The 21,114-nt window shown below is 34.4% G+C and overlaps 3 protein-coding genes, 1 long non-coding RNA gene and 1 other non-coding gene across 5 annotated transcripts; 3 read left to right on the top strand and 2 right to left on the bottom strand.

The window, feature by feature from the left end:
• Nucleotides 1-3,411: 3,411 nt before the first annotated feature.
• Nucleotides 3,412-3,485, bottom strand: TRNAR-UCG. The gene has a single exon. It is a non-coding gene; the product is annotated as a tRNA-Arg (tRNA).
• Nucleotides 3,486-9,156: 5,671 nt separating this feature from the next.
• LOC111381583 lies at nt 9,157-11,330 on the top strand. The gene is made up of 2 exons (XR_002700367.1): nt 9,157-9,976; nt 10,985-11,330. It is a non-coding gene; the product is annotated as an uncharacterized LOC111381583 (long non-coding RNA).
• Nucleotides 11,331-12,537: 1,207 nt separating this feature from the next.
• Nucleotides 12,538-15,212, top strand: LOC111381580 (copper transport protein CCH-like). Its single transcript, XM_023005374.1, has 3 exons — nt 12,538-12,644; nt 13,335-13,410; nt 14,581-15,212. The coding sequence occupies exons 1-3, from the start codon at nt 12,636-12,638 to the stop codon at nt 14,937-14,939; spliced, it is 444 nt and encodes a 147-aa protein (XP_022861142.1). The 5' UTR covers nt 12,538-12,635; the 3' UTR covers nt 14,940-15,212.
• A 1,080-nt stretch (nt 15,213-16,292) lies between these two features.
• LOC111381582 (uncharacterized protein At2g27730, mitochondrial-like) lies at nt 16,293-17,323 on the top strand. The gene is made up of 3 exons (XM_023005377.1): nt 16,293-16,528; nt 16,647-16,724; nt 17,061-17,323. The coding sequence occupies exons 1-3, from the start codon at nt 16,379-16,381 to the stop codon at nt 17,088-17,090; spliced, it is 258 nt and encodes an 85-aa protein (XP_022861145.1). The 5' UTR covers nt 16,293-16,378; the 3' UTR covers nt 17,091-17,323.
• A 456-nt stretch (nt 17,324-17,779) lies between these two features.
• LOC111381581 (transcription factor SRM1-like) lies at nt 17,780-20,098 on the bottom strand. The gene is made up of 2 exons (XM_023005376.1): nt 19,588-20,098; nt 17,780-18,711 (listed from the first exon to the last, which is right to left on the bottom strand). The coding sequence occupies exons 1-2, from the start codon at nt 19,914-19,916 to the stop codon at nt 18,156-18,158; spliced, it is 885 nt and encodes a 294-aa protein (XP_022861144.1). The 5' UTR covers nt 19,917-20,098; the 3' UTR covers nt 17,780-18,155.
• Nucleotides 20,099-21,114: the final 1,016 nt, after the last annotated feature.

Genomic DNA, 21,114 nt, shown 5'->3' with positions numbered 1-21,114 from the left:
TGCTTCCGCATTGTTGAAGAAAGGACCCAAGTAAAACTCATTACGTCCAACATCGGCGGGCGCAAGAAAACTTGGGGTTACGTATGAACGACTCAGAAGTTTCTGAAAGTCGTCAAAACTAAAGGAATCGCTAGCTTGGGATTGTAAAGCAGCCATTGAAGAAGGAGCGAAGCTTTTCAGAATTACGTAACAAGGAAGCAAAATATGAACAATGAATCGCGAAGGATGCGTAAGAAATATGAAACCTGATTTCGTAGTAGTAAAATGGCGTGTTCAGGGTTTATAAGGGTTTGCAAAGCGACGCACCTTTTCAAGTTATAGAAGGAAACAATGATTGAAATTCTTTGGGAATCGTGAACGTTGCTGAAGACGTGAAGTGAATATGGCAAAATTCAATAATTATTATTAATTCTGCCATATTGGGGGGTAATTGTTGACACATAAAAATTCAGCTCAAATCGAACAGCCCAGAGAATAAAACCCAATGGGAGGATCCCCAAATCAGATAGCCCAAAGAACGAAATCCAATTGAACGAATCAAGGTGAATGCCCAAATAAGGGGCCCAATAGTGCGGTAACGCCATCGTCCAAGTTTGCAAGTCGCTCAGAGTCTGAACGAATAGAGTGGCATACGGTCGTCTAAAGTCTCGCCCAAATGTTCAAGTCGCCCAAGGTATCAACAAACATAACGCATTATGATGCAGTTATTGAGGCAGTTGCTAAAGTAAATTTATCACGTTCCACGACTCGAGGGGTTCAATCCAAAGCGGTTGAACGATGCAAGATAATGGCAGCAGTTAAAAGGACAGTTGCATGACAAAATGGCAACTACAAAGAAAGTGGGTAGTTATAGGGCGATTAAGCAGTTTTTTAGAGCAGTTAATCACAAAGGGATCGCCTATGAAGTATAAAAGAGAGAAAGAACTTAGAAGAAAGGACCAAATCCAAAACTCTCGAACAGAGAATATGTAATTTTCATTCCTTTAGCTTTTAGACTTAAACATTTCCTTTTCTGTAACTCGTGTGCTTGCGCCCCTTGGAGGCACGTTGTTTTCCGTTTCCAATTGTAAAGTTCATCGCCAATAAAAAGAACACCCATTTTTGGGACTTTGTCTCAAGAGGTTTCGTCCCTTACACAATCGTCTGATCCTCTTTAATTGTTAGCGAATTAAACCGCGCGAAACAGTAAGTAATAAGGTGAACAATATCAACTGAAATGAATTTTGTCTATGGTTTGGTTTGGTTTCGACTTTTTGATTTTGGTTTCTACTTTTGGTTTTGTATTGGTGGTTGATGCCAATTTTTTATTTCTGGCTTATGAATTGTGACGACAGAATTCTCAACGGTGTGATTCCATCATTTTCGTCGAAATTCTATTTCTCAGGTAAGTAATGGCTTGCTCTAACTTGTTATTAAATATATTTGAAATGTTTGAAACCTTGTCGACTTATATAAATTGTGGTCTGGTCGGTTTATATGATTGATTATTGTAGGATCAATTGTACATGCGCACGATTGATTATTGTAGGATCAATTGCACATGCGCACATAGTAACTCTATTGAAAACTTTAATTGTGAAATGATTGAAATATTATGTGAAAAGAAGTTTCTTCAATTGAAGTTGATCAAGACTTATCTCCGATCAACTATGTCACAAGAAAAATTGAACGAATTAGCTATGTGATCAATAGAGAAAGAAATGGTTGGATAACTAAATTATTCAAATTTGATCAATGTTTTTGTCTCTAAAACGGCAAGGCAAATAGTATTTAAATGATTATTTGAAATGTTGTTAGTATTATTATATTATAATATAAATCTTTTATATAATATATTTATTTGTTGTTTTACTATTAAGTTTTAAATTAGCCATATGTTGTATAATACACAATTGGTGTTGTTGGATTTTACATTTAAGTTGATTTTGGATGGTCTAATTTTTGGAGTTCGCTTCATGCCCCAAAAATCATAGGACCGGCGCTGCATGTCGGCAAACCAGTCAATCCCACGGCCACTAGGTTGGATCAGGGTCCATCAACAAAATCACCCATCTGAGGTTCAATCTCGGCCGTCCGTTGTTTACCTTATCCTTTTTGCCATTAACATTTTCGTTGTTACTTTCTCTGTCAATCCATTGCAATTTTGTACAAAGATTCTGAATGGTTTTTCAGAGTTTGGGTTTCGGGAATGGAATTTGAGGCTGTGGAGTGAAAGAATATAGGAAAGGGGTCTGGATATAAATTGATATCGTGGGGATCGAGGTGGGAGAGGAGAGGGATATGAACCCTAATATTGATTTCAAATTTTCAATGCATTATGATAAAATGTCGAATTGGTGGAAAAAAAAAAAAAAAAAAACTAGTTATTTCCCCCTCAATTAATAAAGATGTAATAAGTCTTGCACATGGTATTATATTCTACAGTTTACATTTGATTTTATTTTTGCTCGCAAGGCTTTCACATTCCAACATTTATCGTCTTTTCCACTCATTTCATGTCTTCCGAGCAAGATAGTTATTGATCCTATTGAGTTCTCAAGTTGTTGAATAAAAAACAACTCGAGTCTTTCAAGTAGCTTCCATATGGTAGGACGAGGAAGAAATTAGAGGGTGGACAAGGGAAAATGATGAAGGAATATAGGTGTACAACGTCAACGTAATAGGAAGAAAGAATGGAACAAAAAGAGGGGAAATGTTGGAATATTGTTCAACAATCAATAAAATGTTCAAGGAATGAAAAATGAAATCGGAGGTCAAAGATGTGAACTATATGACCGCATAGGCTATAATGGCATGCGGTCGCATGGTCATATGCAAGGCCATTAGGCCTTGCCGTTAAATCAACTATTGCATCCTTGCCGTTAAATCAACCATTGCATAGAACAAAATTATAGTTGTTATTGGCTGTCGTTATTTGAATTTTGGTGGCTTTTCATTTGATTTTGGCACCAATTCATGGAGACTCATTGATGTCCATATATATGTGATTAAGGTTCATTATGCACTTGAAAAAACAATTTGGTGATTACATTTTCATTCCACATTATATCAAAATCCTCTATCATATTCATATTAATTTCATTGTGTTCTTAAGTTTTGGAAGATATCACTAGTGCCTGTGTGTTAAATCTTCTTCAAAACTTGATTAAATCCTACAATTCGTTTGTCAAGATCTCTGTAAAGATGATTAACTATTTTCGTTTTACATCTTTTCTTACAAAATTTCATTTCATTAAACGTGAAAAGTAAATTAAACTTATTTTTATACAAAAGAAAATTATTAAGGATTTAACCTCCCCCCCCCCTAAAATCATAAACACAATTGGGGTGTGGTTAAGCTTGTTGAACGTTAGTTGAATTGGTGACACAACAAAGTTATTAAGCCAACAGGGAAAAGAAAAAAATGATAAGCGACCACAGTGGGAGTCGAACCCACGACCTTTTGATCCGAAGTCAAACGCGCTAATCCACTGCGCTATGCGGTCAGTGAATGTTGAGTGTGTCTTTTTCAATATACATATAACAAGTTATTTCTACAAACCCATGACAAAGGGTGAACCCAATCAATTCTATTCTATTTAATCCCCCTTCCTCTTTCATGGCCACATATCTTTCTGGCTAAAGAATGATAGCCATACCAACATTTTATAAGCTTTTAAACTAGTACGCAACCGACTTATAATACAATTATTCTCCATATAAGCTTGAAGATTCAAATGTTCATTTATACATAATACAAAATCTTACACTAATCATAAAAATAATAAAATAAAAAAGAAAATACTCTAAAAATTCTATAGTTTTTGAATAAATTACAATTTTTATTAATACTACTAACTTTAATTTAATTATGAAATGTGACATATATCTATTATTTAAAAAAATATATATATGTGAATTATGAGGAATAATTTTCTTGTCAACGTATAACTATCTTCAACCACTCTAGTGGGTCCAATTTAAATGCCCGACTGACATTGTAGTTAAAACCAATGGGTATGCAAATAAAATAATACAAAAGAAAATTTCTATAGCCTTTTAAAATAATTTTCCCATTTTATTAATAGTGCCACATTAAATAGGTGCACCGTCGAGGGACGAAAATCATGATGCAAATGTCGAAGTCGTAAGGAATTGCCCAATGTTTTGTAAAACTTTATGCTAAGATCCAACTAACTATAATCTCCTTACCTAAACACATTAAATTCTGACCTTGTTTTTCAAAATTTTGATTGAATTTCTTGACCTCACCGTTTTTTCCCCTTTTATAAAATTATCTCAACATGATTAATTTTATATGTGAACTTTATTTAAAACGAAAAAATTAAAACTTCAATCATGCTACAAGTACAGAAAATTTTAACAATAAATTTTCACAGACAACACATGACGTGATGATGGAAGAACAACACACAAAAAAAGGTAAATCGAAATTCGCCACATCAGCATCCGTATGAATTCGATAAAAAATTCTCTGTACGCGAGACTTTTTTCTTGAAACTTTAGCTAATTTTGAGAGATTTACTCTAATCACTAAATTGAGTTATAATCAGAGGTGTACGGCAAAATAGATGTGTCGAGCTAGAATAATTGGTTGGGGACAGGGTTAGTTGGGAGATTTAATTTTCTTCTACTTTTATTTTTATAAAGTTTATTTCATATTAGATATCATTGTCCAAAAATAGAAAAAAAAAATTGATTTTTTTTTTTTTAAATGGGAATATGAGTCAGAAAATCTAGAAGATTGGCCTGTACTAATTAGAAGTAAACACGGCCACGAGTTGTCCTGGATGCTGTAACCAAATTGATGAAGAGAGAGATGGAAATACTACAGGTTGTTTGATAAAGCTTTAAATAAAAAATTTAATAGATTTTTTATAAAAAAAATTGATGAAATATTTGATATAATATTTATAAAAATTATGAATCTTATAAAATATGAGATTATTCACTTTATCAAACAAGCACCGTTTTTGCTTACCTAACACCCCTCGTCTCTTCTCCTTTCACAAAGTATAAATCTAGTTAGTTAGGGTTAAAAATATGGAAGGAGGAGACAAATTTGAGATAGCGACGAACGGTTGGGTCAATCATGCTACTTATACATTTTATTTGGTATTGTGCCACATGTCAGGACATGATTGGACAAATTTTGAATTCAACCCACTTTCTTCCAAAGTATTTTTGAAAGGAAACAGGTGGGTCCCACCCATATGAGTGCCATTATGTACAAATTTTTATGTACACATAGTACACTCCTTTTTTAAAATGAACACAATACCATCCAAATTGCCATCCAAACTTTATTCTTTTTGTTTTAATTTATCAAATTGTCCAATGGAAAAATGACACGTGTCACCCCTATTAGCGTGCTTTTCACTGTGGATGTATAGCATAATTGTTTCACTAATTTGCACCAGTTTTTATCCTGTTAAAATTGCACTTTTGGTCAACCTAACTTGTAGCTTTATTTCATGTCGGTCATTTAATGCATATTTGTTTAGTTTTAGTTTGAGTATTCTATTTATAGCCGCGCGCGAACAAAGCTAATTAATAGAGTGGTGAGCTAACATGCTTGTTTGACGTTAAATTAGTAATTTTTTGTTTGCAATGAATTGAATTATCGTAACATTGATTTTGTCATAAATCTAAATAGAGAATCGAGGCAAAGCATCACATCAAAGTAATTAAGGATATGTGAATAAAACCTCTTACTAATCTACGATGGGTTTAGGATCTTTAAAAAATATAAAAATAAATAAGAATCCTGAAGTTGTCTTTATCAAAGAAGCACTAAATCATGTATGATTTAATGGTTATTTGACAAAAAGAATTAACAATTTTTCATAAAATGCGAAATTACTTCGAGATTCTTGTGTCATCACCATTGTACATAATTATGAAATCGAGCCAAAACTCCCAATAGAGATAAGATCACATAATCTCTTACATTGGTTTTACCAAAAAACATAAAATAAAAATGAAGAACCTTAAAAGTTGTCTTCTTACTATTTCCTTTCATTTTGCATAACCTAGTATCAAACAAATACCAAGTCAGGCATTCCATCCGTCATATGGGACTAAACTAGTTTTAACGTGTCCTTAAATTTTTTCATGCATCTTGTTGATTTTCATTCAAAAACTCTGCTGGGGAGAATAAAAGAACTTTTTTACCCCTAATTTTTTAAGTGAAAAACAATTATAAAATTGCCACTAAATATTACTCCTTCATTTTAAAGCACTTTAATAGTATTAACATTAGGCCACGTTTGGCACATCACATTAGGCCGCACAAAAATTAATATCTATTGAAATGTCATTTTCTATATCTTCCTTATCCGGCTTAAATTCACCTCCAACCTTTTTATTATGTTATTGGGTTGACATCTTTTGAATAAAAATTTAAAGATTACAGTTAGTTTTAATCCACTATAATACCATCTAACTATTAATTAATGTCCATTATAATTTTGTGTTAAATTTCTTACAAGGCTTAATTCAGCCCCTGTTTGATGCCCATTACCTGAAAATGAAAATAGGGGGAATAGTATTTTTTAGAAAAATGAATGATTAAAAAAGAAAGAAAAATTTTCGATTTACTTGTAATATTATTTTATGGAAGATTTTGTGGTTGAAAATAGGAGAGAGAGAAATTGAATGTAATGTAATTTAATTTAATGGGGATCAAATAAGGGCTGATATACTCCACACAACTCATAAAGATAGACTTGTTTCTACTTTCACACAAATTAAGAAATTGAAATTAATACAGTTGAAAATATAAATTTTTCTTACATTTTCCAATATACTCTTATATTAAATAATAGTTTAATTAGGAATTGTTCATAGTTGATAACAAGACATATTAAATATGGATATATTAAAAAATTTTAAAAAAATATATTTAAACTCTTAGCAAGGAAAGTGACATATAATTTGAGATAGACGAAAAATGAAAATAAATCTATTTTTATGGGATGGAAAGATTAATAAACATAGTGTTAATACAATTAAAATGCACAATTACATTCGAAATGTAGTGTATTTATTAAATGGTGTAAACCGCCGTAGTGAAAATTTTCCATTTTTTTCCACCATTGATTCTGGCATAGTGCATTTAACACCCACAATTTTGTTTTGTTGAGAATTTCAATAGCTTTAAATACCTCACCTGTAATTTCAAGCAATTTTTCATTCATATACAACTCGCTGAAACTTCGCCTTCATCATTATCCTCAAACAACAAACAATGGAGCATTCCCTTTCATCTTCTCCACTCTCTCCTTATTATCACATAATTTTCACAGCCTTGGCTTTCATTTTGTCAGGTTTAATCTTCTTGTTTACTCGTAAATCTAAGGCCAAAAGCCTCCATCTGCCGCCGGGGCCTCCGGGGTGGCCGGTGGTGGGCAACCTCTTCCAAGTTGCACGCTCCGGCAAGCCATTTTTTGAGTATGTAAGAGAAGTACTTATACCCAAATATGGCCAAATTTTTACACTCAAAATGGGCACAAGAACTATGATTATAATCAGCAGTGCAGATTTAGTCCATGAAGCACTGATTGATAAGGGTCAGGTTTTCGCCTCCCGGCCGAGAGAAAACCCGACCAGAAACATCTTCAGCTGCAATAAATTTACAGTAAACGCTGCCTTGTATGGCTCCGTGTGGCGGTCCTTGCGGCGGAACATGGTGCAAAACGGGCTCAGTGCAAGTAAACTCAGAGAATTCCGGCGAGCCAGAGAGACTGCAATGGATAAACTGGTCGAGAGGCTGAAGGCCGAGGCCGAGGCTGAGAACGGTGTTGTTTCAGTGCTGAAAAATGCCAGATTTGACCTTTGTCTATATCATTTTTGATGACTTCTCTTATTTTTTTGATAGTAATACTAAAAACCTTTGTCTATATCATTTGGTGACCTTTTATTTCTTTCTCTGCCATATCCGTATTGGCAGTTAAAAGTATTGGAACTTTATCAGCCATTTAGTTATCCTTCTAAAGGCTGAAATCCTATTGATGTTTTTATGTAATTATCCAAATAAAAATAACACAAAAAGGATAAAAAAAAATCAAAATGCCCAGATTATAACAACCGTGCAGCACATAAGTCAACTTAATAAAACTTATCTCATACCATTAAAGCCACGAACTGCAGCAGCAACTATATCTCTGGTCCGAGAGTTATATACATCCGCTGTTCTAAATTCCTCCTCAAAAATCCGATCCTAATTAACAAGCAAAAAACAAATGTAGAAATTAGAAACAACGAATCTAAATTGTAAATTATATAATTCTAATCCTTAAAATTTTCTTGCGATTTCCAATAAGTTTCATCGTCTCTTTAATCTCTGTAAGTAATCGAAACATTTTGTAATTTTTGTTCCAATATGATATTATGATCGACCAAAAGAATAACAAAAACAAAATGAGTACCTCTTTGGTTTGATGGATTCACAGTGCTTCAGTCAGTTCAGTGCTTCACGCGGCGTAACTCAAGAACAGATTTCGATTCGAGTTTCGAGACTAGTATTAAACCTAAAATAGTTGATATAATTTATCAGTGCGCTAGTATTAAACCTAAAATAGTTCGATTTGAGATTTCGAGTGTTCGAGTTCGACCAAGCAAGAATATACCTCTGCCGGCTGCGGGCTGCCCTCTAGCTCTGGAATTGGATCTGCTGTGCAGTGTGGTTGTCCGTGACTCCGTGCCCGTGGTCGTCTTGTCTGTGGTGGGAGAGTCTGCAGACTGCAGACGGAGTGAGATTGTGAGAGTCGGAGACGGGGAACGCACGGCGAGGGCTTCGACTCTGATTTTGGATTTGGGTTCCCGTTTTTTGTGGGTTACACTTATTGCGCTGGGAGGGTTTAATTAAAAAAAAAAAAAAAAGGCCCAAAATTATGGGCCCCCTATGGTCCTGGGCCCTGAGGCACGGGCCTCATTCGCCTCGGCCCAGGACCGGCCCTGCTTGCTTGTTCGCTAAAGATCTCATGTCATTGGCACCCAGTGCTTAAGGTAGGGACTAACACGTAGTGGCGGATCCAGGAAAAAATTCAACACGGGCTAATACGTATAAAAAAAAATTACACATAAAAAAAAATTTACTTAATTTTTTTTTTTTTTAATGGACATTTGGGCTGAAGGGGAAGGGCTATAGCACGGCCCAGCCTATTCCTGGATCTGCCCATGCCCACCACCTCACAATGTCATTGGCTAATTTAGCATCCCCTTGACAAATTTTCAAGTCAATCCCATAATAATAAACATGTATAAATTATTTATGGGTTAGAAGCTATTTAGTGTAAGCATAGATATCGTCCTTCGGGACCAGTAGTGCAAGAACACTTGACTTGAGCCATCGGGTTCTTATTTTCCTTATATCGATATGCTATATCAGTGTGTCCCAATTCCTCTAGTTATAAAGAACCAAATGGGTAATGAAGTTGCAACAATTGATTTCTTTGGGAGTTCCTGTCGGTATTGAAAACGTTATTAGTTCCTTGATTCATTCCGTGGCGCTAAATTGCTATTTCGATTGGACTGATCTTTTCTCTCTCTTTCCTTTCTTTCACGAGCAAATCTGAGAACCAAAGTGTTCCTTTGCAAGGGTTGAGACCAACATGCGACTTAGGTTATAGGGTGAGGACCAACACTACGACGTTTGAACAATTACTTTGCACTCCTTAGTTTTCACATGCAAATAATTAATGCACAAGTTGTTTAATATAATTCATGGTTATCCATGCACCTCCTTTATCCTCTGGAGACCACTGCCTAAATCTTGAGGGAGTTTTCGGTTGAGCATTAATTGAATATGGTTGTTGATATTGCCAATTGTACCTCGCATGTGGTTGAGTTGACCCTTTACATGCAGGTATTTACATTCATCAATGATGATCAAAGTTAATGATAAGCAACATTGCTCTTGAACTTTTGGGAAGAACGACAAGATTGAATGAATCATGTTACTCATCATTACTTGGTAATCATCAATTGCCCACATAGATAGAGCACTGAACCCCTTAATTGATTGTTGAATGGAGTTGTGATGCATGCATTGGAAAATGAATGAAGACGCTCAATGCCAATATGCCACCTGATTCATGAAGATCACAACACTTGGAATGAGAATTGAGTTGCAAAATAGCATAATATGGACCAATTTGGTCAAGCTTAAAAAGTATATTCATTAGTATATTTAATTACTTATAAGTAAAGTTTAAAATAATTAATTTTTTAAATCTAGTTGAATTAAAGCAAGTTACTTAATTTAATAGTAAAATAAACTTTCATTTTGAAATAAGAAAAAATAAATTATCAACATATGTTTAGGAAAAAAAAATGTTTTACTTTTTTATTTAAGCTTTGCCAACATGTTTAATAGTAAAACATTCATTTCATGTGACCTATTACTTCTTATCAACTTTTTAATCACATATTTCATTATTTTTATCAAAATCTACTAAAAAACTATTTTTTAGCAAAATTATACAACAACGTTCCAAACATGTCATCACGTGACAAAGCGTATTGAATACAAGCATAAAAAGAGAATTGCAAATCGAGTCTCCCTTAAGACTTGTCATTATTTGCTAACATCACTGTTCGTAACTAATTTTTCCTGGCACTGATCAAATAGTCAATCTTACTATTTCCAACCGTTGAAAAATGTTTATAACTTTATCTATCAAATTGAAGGGTTGAGATAAGTACTTCTGTCCTCACTAGATGCTTTGAAAATGATTGTATACCAACATAACTTTAGCTTAGGTTTTTTTTCATTAGTGCACATTTTTGTTTCCTTGTAAATTACTTTTAAGAAAAAGTTAAAATCAAACTTCAATTTTAACAAGCCATCTTAGTGCAATAACTTTAATGTGTCATTAAACAAAATACGAAGAAATTCAATAGGTGAAACCAAATATTTCTCATGCTTGTATGTACTTCGTTTGGGTCCATATAGTAATGCAATAACTTATGTACTATATAGATTGGAAGAGGCCCATCATGAGATGACCGAGTTGGTGAAGTAAGTGAGCGCGGAGGCCTTTGATCACGAGTTTAATTTCCCTTACCAACATTTTTTTGGTCAAGCATATCGTACAGGACTTGTCTAGTGCGATTTATCTAGATGACGTGATTTGTAGACTATTATGTCAGCTTGTGAGTTTATCCAGTGCACATTTGAAGGATAGCAATTGTAGATTCTCCAGTCATTAAAAAAAAACAAAAGGATTGGAAGGGAGAGAGGGAAAAAAAGAAGTACACTTTAAACTGCTGACTGGAAAAGAAAGAAAAGGCTTTGGTCCAACCACAATAAGTGGCTTCTAAGTGTCTTAAAAATAATAGGTGGTACCAAATCCCAAATTAGGCCATCTGTATCCAACCAATTTGCTCTATTATTGACATGGACCGCCACTTAAAAGTAATTTTTCAATACTTTTAGTTAGATACGATTGAAGCGTCAATATATAAACTTTATTCTTCAGCATAGAATATTATTTTCAAAGTTCGGATAACTTTTATGTGTTGAAGCTGCAAGTAGAAGAACCACTAATAACATTATTTTTTGTCCACGTGTCCCTCTTTTTATATCGTATTCGATTTTATAGTTCTATTACTCTCTTTCTCGCGTGAAACCTTAATTTTGATTTGTATTTTTTTTTTTTTTTAGTTTCACTTTATTTTTTGTAGAAAAAGAAAAGGAAATAGAGAGGTTAATATTGGGAGTTAATAGAAGTTCTTCAATTTATCTTCAGATATTTTGTAAATGAAACTATTCGATTTTATGTAATTTTTCGAATTGAATTGAAACCTCCGGTCTGATCTGGATTTGGTTAAACCATAACTATTTTTAAAATGAAAAACCATAAGCATTCAAAAAATATTCAATTGGTTATGTTATTAAACCTAAAAGGTAAAGTAAGATAAATTATATATTTGAATTTTCCATTAATTTTCAAGATTTCATTTTTAGCTTTTTTAGATCAACTTTAATAAGTTGTACATGAAAAGTCTGGTATCGTGGTGGTGGCATCACCATGAGGTGGGTGACAACGTAGATTGAATTTGAGGTTGCACCAATTTGGCAGGGTTAGAATTTTAAATGGTCGTCAAGGAAATCTTTCCTCTAATGGCACTTCATTTATAGCTTAGGATTGCTCGGATTGGATGATTGAATAAAATTGTCAACTTAAAAATTAAATTTTTGTTCCTAATCTGATTTTGGTCAAGTATTTCAAGAACTGAAATTAGCCATTTAATTTTGGGTCTTTTGTAAATGAAACCAAATTGTTCCAATTAATGTTTGAAGTCGGTTTGAGAGGCTTAAAATGTTCATCCGTTGATATCACAACAAAAACAAAATGGGTCATGCAATCAATGATTTCCTTTTTGATTCTTCTTTTTCTTTAGAATTGTACTTTTGAATATTTAATTACCACCAAAAAAAAGAAAAAAAGTGTGAGGTCTAGTTTTCACTCTCTCTTTACTTTGGTCCTTTTTAAGAAATTTCTTCTTATGGACTTCTATAAATATCGCTCTCAATAACCAAAATGTCATATTAGCATCAATTGATTTTGAGTTTATTTTGCTTGCCCAGCAAAACAAATTTCAAAGTTCTGTTGAAATAAATATACATCATGTCTCAGGTATTTTGTCCTTTGTTCTTCCGGAAATTAATTCTATTATGTTATTGCTGTAATGTTGAATACTCTAGGATTACCCATCTGGTTTTTTTCGGGTTTTTTGCATATGATCTGTTATTCGGATGTGATCAAACGACATATTAGGCGCTGCTCACTATTTGTACTTTTTTCCCCATTCCTATAGCAAATTATGCTTAATCTGTCAAGTATTTTGAGGCTATTCACTTGATTCTACAATTTGGGAGTTCTTCCTTTTATAATAGAAATCAATTCTCGTGTTTTTTCTTTTTCCTCTCTTTTTTTCCCACAAGTTTTTCTATAATTATTTTGACTGTCAATTTTCCCCCAATTTTGTTTTGCATATGAGGTTCGATAAAGAAAAGGAGATTTTAGTAATCGTAGTTGACAACGATGCAATTGTATATGCCAACTGATTTGTTTTACTTTCCGTTACTTAAATCGTATATTTTACGTCACTTCTAGTTATTTATCATTCTGTTATGACTGAGAAAAAAAATTAAAAATTTCTGTATTAAGTTAGTATTGTCTGATTATCATGAATGAAACGACCTGAGATGACTTCGTGGCCTTCGTAAATGATATGAAGTCTCGAATTCTTGAGGGCAGAGATCTATTCTTAATGTGAAGGGGGAAGGCATTATTAAACTTATTAGTGTGCTATTTTGATTGCAGACTGTTGTCTTGAAAGTCGGCATGTCATGCCAAGGTTGCGTTGGAGCCGTGAAAAGGGTTTTAGGCAAAATGGAAGGTTTGTCAGCTCTTCTTGATGTCGACTACGATAAAATAAAATCTAATGTACTAGGTTCAGACCATTAATGATCATTGGAGCAATGACCCACAAATTTTTATTTATTTTTTGTTGCTTTTATTAGATCAGTGTTTCGGTTGATCCTGCAGCTATAATTTCTTATATAACAAGTTCCAAATGTATATGGGTGTATGCAAGCAAATCTTTAATATGAAATCTTATAGAATAATGTTATTTAGCCTCACTAGAAATATAATCCCAGTCTACGTCACATTTCATTTAACTTATCATTTAATGTCACATTACTGCCACGTAAACTAGGATTATGACCCTAATGGGGATAAATAGCACCATTCAATCATATATCCTCGTACACAACTCAAGATTGGTAGTTGAGGTTGCGGTGGAAAGCATTTTGAAGACTCTAATATTGACAAAAACTTCAGTGAACAGGGAGCATAATGATTAATGAGATGACTAGTTTTGATTACCTGACTGGCCAAGTAACCTCTGAACCGCTCGACTGCTCCCATTTTACTATATCCATACATAGAAATGTATGAAGTGTGAAAAAAGTATTTGATGTTTGTAGGTTTTCAATTTACTTTTCGTCATCATTTGGATTGACATTTAAATATACTGGTGCAATATGTTTAGCTCTCTCGAGCCTCTTTCATCGCTTTACGCAGGATTTAGAAGCTATTTTCTTAATTGTATTTAGAGATAAATGGTAATTCAAACTGTCTCACAAATGTTATGACCTCGCCCTTCGCTTGGGGCGTTTTGATTAGCTTTTGATGGTGTCTATTGGCGAATGTATGTAGTTGTATTATTATCATCAACTGACTAAATTGAATCTCATATCCTTTTTTAATTGGAGTAGGCAATAGCTTCTTCTATGCAATGCATGTTTGGCTAAGCTTTTATTGAAAAACATGTTTGGATATGTTACTATGATATCACCACCTAGATGCCAGATCCACCACCAATGCTAACTTTGACATGTTGGGGATTTTAAAAATTTAGGCAGAGTTTCCTGTAAACTAAACTGAACTAACCTAAGCTGAAAAGCAATAAATTTCCCAAACGCGTACATTTTCTTATTCTAAGTTAAAAAAGTTGCTTATTTTGAAAGTAAATCTTATTGACTCATTACACGGTCTTGTACAGGTGTTGAATCTTTTGACATCGATATTGAGCAGCAAAAAGTGACCGTGAAAGGCAATGTCCAGCCAGAAGCTGTTCTGCAGACCGTTTCAAAAACCGGGAAGGTATCTTCTTTCTGGGAAGCAGCAGAAGTACCAGAATCAAAGCCAGCTGAAACACCGGCCCCACTAGAGTCAAAGCCTGCTGAAGCACCAGAATCAAAGCCAGCTGAAACACCAGCCCCACCAGAGTCGAAGCCTGCTGAATCACCAGCTGAGGCAAAATCAAAGCCTGCTGAAACGCCAGCTGAGCCAGAATCGAAGCCTGCTGAAGCACCAGTTGAGCCGGAGTCAAAGCCTACAGAAGTTGTTGTTGTTGCATAAGATGTTTCTTTAGTCTCTCGACTCTCTGGGAATGGAATTGTGTTGCGTGCTGGAGTTTTTGCACGTTTGTATGCAAAATATATCCTATAAAATTAACTTCTTAAAAGCTCTTTTATTTTTATTGATGTAATACAAAGCGTACGGTGACACCACTTTGCTTCTATCCTACCTTTGTACTGTAATGGGAGTTATTTTCGCCGTCGGCATTAACTTGTCTCTTACTGGCTTTTCCCATGAGATTATGCTTTGGATTTAGAAGCTTTTAATTCTTCTCCTACTCGAGTTAAAGTATACTGAACTATACAATTTTTAATTATTTTTTTTATGTCAAATCTCTTCTTCCTCGTTTGGCTTCCCATTCTCCTTTTCCTTTACGTCCAGAGCTTTATACTATTTTTTTCATTATTATTTTCAACCACACATTCTTAAAAAAGTTAATACTCTAAAATACATTTTCTCTAAGATCAATTTTTAATGGAGCCCAAACGAGGGCATAGTTTCTTCTAGAAGAAAGAATTACTTAACTCAATGTTTATAAAATCTTTCCCATATTACTACTTACTAAGAAATGGAATCCATTGATCACTCAACTATTCAAATGGTCACCCATCCATCACTTGTTTGAAATTCATTACTCTCACTTGAAGGAAATGTATACTTGTCTGACAGCATTCATATACGTTGCATGTTTTGTTAACTACAACCACCTATAAGTAAATCATGGTCATTATATTTTTTCTTGTTACTACTTGTCAACCTAAAAATAAAAGTCATTGGTAACTCAATTATTCAAACGATCCATTAATCTCACTTGATGGAAATGTCCACATGAAATATGAAATTCATATGAGACGCTTCACCTTATTAAGCCCTAATTTGATAACCATTATTTTTAAATTCTTTTTTTTTTCTACGTATTTATTTTCAAAAATCATACTACTTGTAAAATATTTTTTTACAATCTTGGTTGACAACACACTTGAAAATATCACATTCGTTTGTTTTAAAAATTATTTTTTAAATCGATTGTCCAAATTTTGACAACATCAATGTTGTCAATTGCAATTGTGAATAACAATTGTACAAATAACTTTATTCTTATTTGTAATCATATATTTACACAATAAAATATTTTACACGTAAATTTAAAATTTTTCTTATTTTTTAACCACACATTTTTCTAAAAATTATTATTCAAAACTAGACTAAATACAACTGCATATTAAAACGTATCTTTGCTTTTGAATAGTTGCAAAGTATTCTATTCGGTATGATTGGACTTTAATCTTGATTCTTAAGCTAGAGACTTCCCCCGGTTTATAGAAACCACTAGAACCCTGACCGGTCCAACAAATTAGTATTTATCTTATAAACCTGGGATTGGGGTTGACTTTGGAAAATCACTCGAAGTCTCTCTGTCATCAGTAACCGAGCCAAAAATGGCAATGAGATCTGTCGTTTCACGTGGTGGATTAGGTCGCTTAAGGGAAATCAACTGGCGATCGTCGGCCTCCGGCCTTCGCTACTTGAGCGATAGCGGCCGTGTCCTCAGTGAAGAAGAACGCGCTAAGGAAACAGTCTACATTCAGGTTTCACCGACTTTCCATTCTGCAATTATATTGATTAATTCTACCTTAGTTGTTTCTTATAGTGCTTTATTTGATTGAGTACTGATTTTTTATTTTCGTTTGGGTGGGGGGTTTGAAGAAAATGGAGCGGGAGAGACTGGAGAAGCTGAAGAAGAAGAAGGAGAAAGAGAAAGCTGAGAAAGAGAGAGCTGAGAAAGTAAGCACTTTTAAGATTAAGGCCTTATTGTATGTTCTTTAATTTTTATTTTTTGGTTTGTGTTAAAGGAGGAAGGTCAACCTTTAGAACTATTTCTGAAGCATTACAAATTCTACTAATCTGGAATGATTCGAAGATAGCATATCACTTATAAGTAAATAAGTAAAACTTTCACCGATCAAAGTTGAAAAGCAACTTCTATGAAATTGCCCCTTTTTTGCCAAGTTTTGATCTGATCTTTGTTTTCCAGCATTTTTTATTTTTAATCTGTTGCATTAGCTTTTAAACTTTTCTTTATTATCATCTTATGTTTTTTAATCCTTTTTGGTTTATCAGAAGGCTGAGGAAGAGACTCATCAGAACTGAAATGGTTTGTTTATGGTGCACTGACTTTTGAATGCTTGCTATCTAGGACTTATGAGAAATAAATGTATGTCACACTGGGTAATTCTTAACGAGGCTCGGTCATTGTATAGTGTTTGATGACTATATCTTGAATGGTATCACTGCGAGTCGTGCTGTCAAAATATGCTTGTAAAACTTTTCGAGTTTTTGGGGTGTTCTCTTTAATAGTTATTGTGCATATGGTTTATTTTGTTTGGCATTGAGAGTAAATTATAGGTCTTAATTCATACTTCTAGACTCAACCTACTCAAAGATATTTAGGAGAATAGTATTATTCTTCAGTCACGCACAAAGAATGTAGCATAAAATTCTAAACCTTAAGAGGATGATGCATAATGACTGAGTGAAATTTACTCCATTACTTATTGAGTTGGATGTTTCAGTATGTTACTGATACCTTATATCAAAGTGATAGTACTCTTAGTCGTTTAAACACACACACAGCTCCTTTTAGTACAGTAATGTTTTTCCTTCCTACTTGAACCTTTTGTCATCTCATTTTAATCTTGTATATATTCATTCCTGTCCAAATCAAAACAATACCCTTGGCGGTTCCCTCCTGGCATCTAGGTTAATAAAGTTTAAACTAGCATCATCGGTAGTTGATGGTTCATTGCAGAATAGAACATTTTGAGTGACGAGCTTACTAGTGGTACAAATTTACAATACCAGATAAGAGTTGTGATTCTATGCATTAAAGACACTAAGAACAGGGGGCGATCGTATAAAATGGAATGAACAGTCAACCAATATGGTCGTCAAACACTAATGATAGGATTCTCAGTCAAGCAATTTGGGATTGAACTTGACATTCTATACACGGTAACGGGGCATTTATTAGAAAGGATTGCTGGCAATTTCTTGTCATGTGTCTTTCTTAATCTTGTCTAGTCTGGTATATTTCAGTGGATTGTCACACCATTTATATCTACACTAGCTTTATGCAAAATAATATCCCTATAGCAACTGCACTAGGCCATGCAACAATTAGGTACCTTTCTCTACGCTTCATCTCGGCATCAGAAATCAGAAATTATGGGGACCTTCTTGACTGGGAAGATTGGTAGGAGACGGCTTCTTTTCGCCACTAGTAACAGCATCTGCGGGGTTGTTGCCTCCTTCATTGGGAAGATTGGTAGGCGAGGGCTCCATTTCACCACTATTGACAACGTCCGTTGGGTTGTTGCCGCCTTGACTGGGAAGATTTGTAGGCGGGGGCTCCATTGCACCATTATTGACGGCGTCTATTGAGATGCTGCCTCCTTGACTGGAAAAATTGGTAGACGAGGGCTCCATTGAACCACCATTGATGGCGTCTGCTGGGTTTTTGCCTCCTTGACCAGGAAGATTGGTGGGCGAGGGCTCTATTGCACCACCAGCGTTGGTGGCAGTCATGTTGTAGCGACCACGACGATGAACTCTGATGGGCTGAAGCGTTATTGCTCCACAATTGATGTTGAGACGCTTGTAATATCTGTGAGCATGACTACCTACCTGTGTTGGGGTTCTTGACCGGACAACATATTTTGCGATCTCAGTCAATTGACCTTTGCCGTATTCATTGAGCCCTTTCAAAAATAACCTGCAGATTGATGTTAGTATAACTAAAAGATCACATGCCATTGTCATCCTGCCAACAAGTATATGCAAAAAAACTGGTCTGATGTTATTCATTGGGTCGGCGAATTTGTCATTTTGACATCATTGACTGAATTAAACAGTAAAAAAAGAAAAAATAATAAGTCCTTGTTTGATTTCCATTACTTTAAAAATTCATTTTTTGAAAACTTATTACACATTTTTTAATAAAATAATATTATACGTAAATTCAAAACTTTTCTTCATCAATCTACTATTGAAAATGTATTATTTTCCCCAAAATGAGTATCAATCAAGGGCTAATAAGATTTTATCCGTTGTCCTCTACAGTTTATTGATTACACAATAAACATTCTGATAATAACAAAATTCGATCATTTGTAAAATATAAAATCTTGCAAATATATATAATTCCAACCAAATAGGAAGATCCAACCAAATATGAAGATTTTTTTATCAAAATAAATCAAGGAAACACGTACCAAAAATAATATAAAAAATTAACATCAAGAAATAATAGAAAATAAAGAAAGCAATTATTTTGCGTAACAATAAAAATTAACATCAAGAAATGATTTAAACTTCAGAGAAATCCAATACAAAAGAAATACTGATGAATGCACATAGATTTAGCCCCTCTTTAGCCCCCATTACATTAAATTACATTACATTTCATTTGTCTCTCTCTTACTTTCAACCACACAATCTTTCATAAAATAATATTACGCTTAAATCAAAAATTTTTACTTTTTTTCCAACCATTCATTTTTCAAAAAAATACCATTCCACCAATTTTTACTTCGAAAAATAGGGTTCAAAAGGTGGCTTATATTCTTGTTTGCTTGTATGTATATAATACCTGTGTTCTTCTTCGGTCCAACGGGGCCCATCATCGTTGACAACTCTACTACTCGGCCTGGAAGAAATCTCACAGGAGTGAATCGAAGTCTCAGTTGACTCATCGTGGTCAATCGGATTATTGATTGAGTCCGCTTTCGCTTCGTTATCAGGAAAATCAAAGACAGAGATTAAAGAATCCACGAATAAAGCATTGTAATGGGCCTTGACGTCTTCCGGCGACTTCCCCGGCAACCGACTGGCGATCTTTTCCCAGCGATTCTCAACCTCTTCCGGGAACTCTTTTAGCGCATCCTCATAAAGCTTGTCATCGTCTACACTCCATTTCATCTTCGGCGCTGGATTCCCTCTCGGATTATCTATCACTTCGCAGTTTGATCAGTTTTGAATCAATGCGCTTTTGCTTCTTTTGTTTTTGATTTCGGGTAATTTTCCAAGAAGGTTTTGAGAGAATTTCAGAGGGTTTTATGGGTGAAAGTTACAACAGAAAGAGAAGGAGGTTTTAGGAGCGGGAAATAAACCACCTTTCATTTTTATTTTTATTTTTCAAAAAAAGTTAATTTCTCTTGTAGAATTAAGAAATTATGATTAATTGATCAAGAGTTTGTTTAAAAAAAAAAAAGGTTGAACCCCAACCCTAAGGGTTCCCGCCGTCGCGCTCCTAGAGCTTTGTGAGGAAGGTAAATCGCGAGATGTGCCCTAGCAAGCGAGGGAACAAGAACTGTCTGTACATTGTGCCTACAAGGAGTCTAATTTCATGTTTCAAGAATCGAACCACCACACTACGGCTGTCAGCAAGGCGTGAAATAATCTCACTCCTATCCTTTACACCACTAGGTTATGCCTCGAGAGACGATCAAGAGTTTATTTATTCAAAGGAAAGAGAGGGGAAGAGAGCAAAAGATAAATATATACACGCGCAATTTCGTGCCAATTTAAACAAAGAATGAGATTAAACGAGGATGAGGTTAATTAAAGGCTAAAACCATAATTATTAAATCAGGCCGAGTCATTGACTCAGTCGAAGTATTGGATCAATATTATAACTGGCGACGAGAGTATGGAGTGTTACCAGTAAAATTGTCTATAGATTTTGGATTTTAAGTCCCTGTTTGAGCCTCATTCTCTAAGCATCACAAACTCTTTTTTTTTTTTCTGTCCAAAAATGAGGGTCAAACAAAGCCTAAAAGCTATGTACAAGAGCCGTCAAATTGATGAGGATAACAACCAGATTCTCAACTTGGAAAGGGAATTAGATGAGTCATATGTGAAAGAGGAAGTGTGTTGGACATGATGTCACATGACATTCTATCATCGAACTGTTTTAAATATAATCAATTTTTTATTTTATCAAATTATCTACTGCCATCTCGAATTATGTCATTGCATATGTTAAGTTTCTTCTGATAAAGTGCCAAAATCCTAAGGTACAAGGCAATGAAGCATGACATGAGTCACGTTTATAATAGAGTGGACTGGAATTATTATTTTATTTTTTTTATGATGGGGAACCCGCAGCCGCTGCCTT

The sequence above is a fragment of the Olea europaea genome, unplaced genomic scaffold (genome assembly GCF_002742605.1).
Source record: "Olea europaea var. sylvestris unplaced genomic scaffold, O_europaea_v1 scaffold2334, whole genome shotgun sequence".
Classification (NCBI taxonomy): Eukaryota; Viridiplantae; Streptophyta; class Magnoliopsida; order Lamiales; family Oleaceae; genus Olea; species Olea europaea.
This window is presented reverse-complemented; position numbering and strand designations above follow the sequence as displayed.

Bases quoted from the DNA above. Each gene is read 5' to 3' on its own strand.
- LOC111381581 (XM_023005376.1), bottom strand. From the start codon at position 19,916: ATGAAATGGAGTGTAGACGATGACAAGCTTTATGAGGATGCGCTAAAA. The intron at 18,712-19,587 runs GTATTATATACA...ATCAATCTGCAG, and splicing joins TGGACCGAAGAAGAACACAG to GTTATTTTTGAAAGGGCTCA.
- LOC111381582 (XM_023005377.1), top strand. From the start codon at position 16,379: ATGGCAATGAGATCTGTCGTTTCACGTGGTGGATTAGGTCGCTTAAGG. The intron at 16,529-16,646 runs GTTTCACCGACT...GGGGGTTTGAAG, and splicing joins AGGAAACAGTCTACATTCAG to AAAATGGAGCGGGAGAGACT. The intron at 16,725-17,060 runs GTAAGCACTTTT...TTGGTTTATCAG, and splicing joins AGAAAGAGAGAGCTGAGAAA to AAGGCTGAGGAAGAGACTCA.
- LOC111381580 (XM_023005374.1), top strand. The intron at 13,411-14,580 runs GTTTGTCAGCTC...GGTCTTGTACAG, and splicing joins GGTTTTAGGCAAAATGGAAG to GTGTTGAATCTTTTGACATC.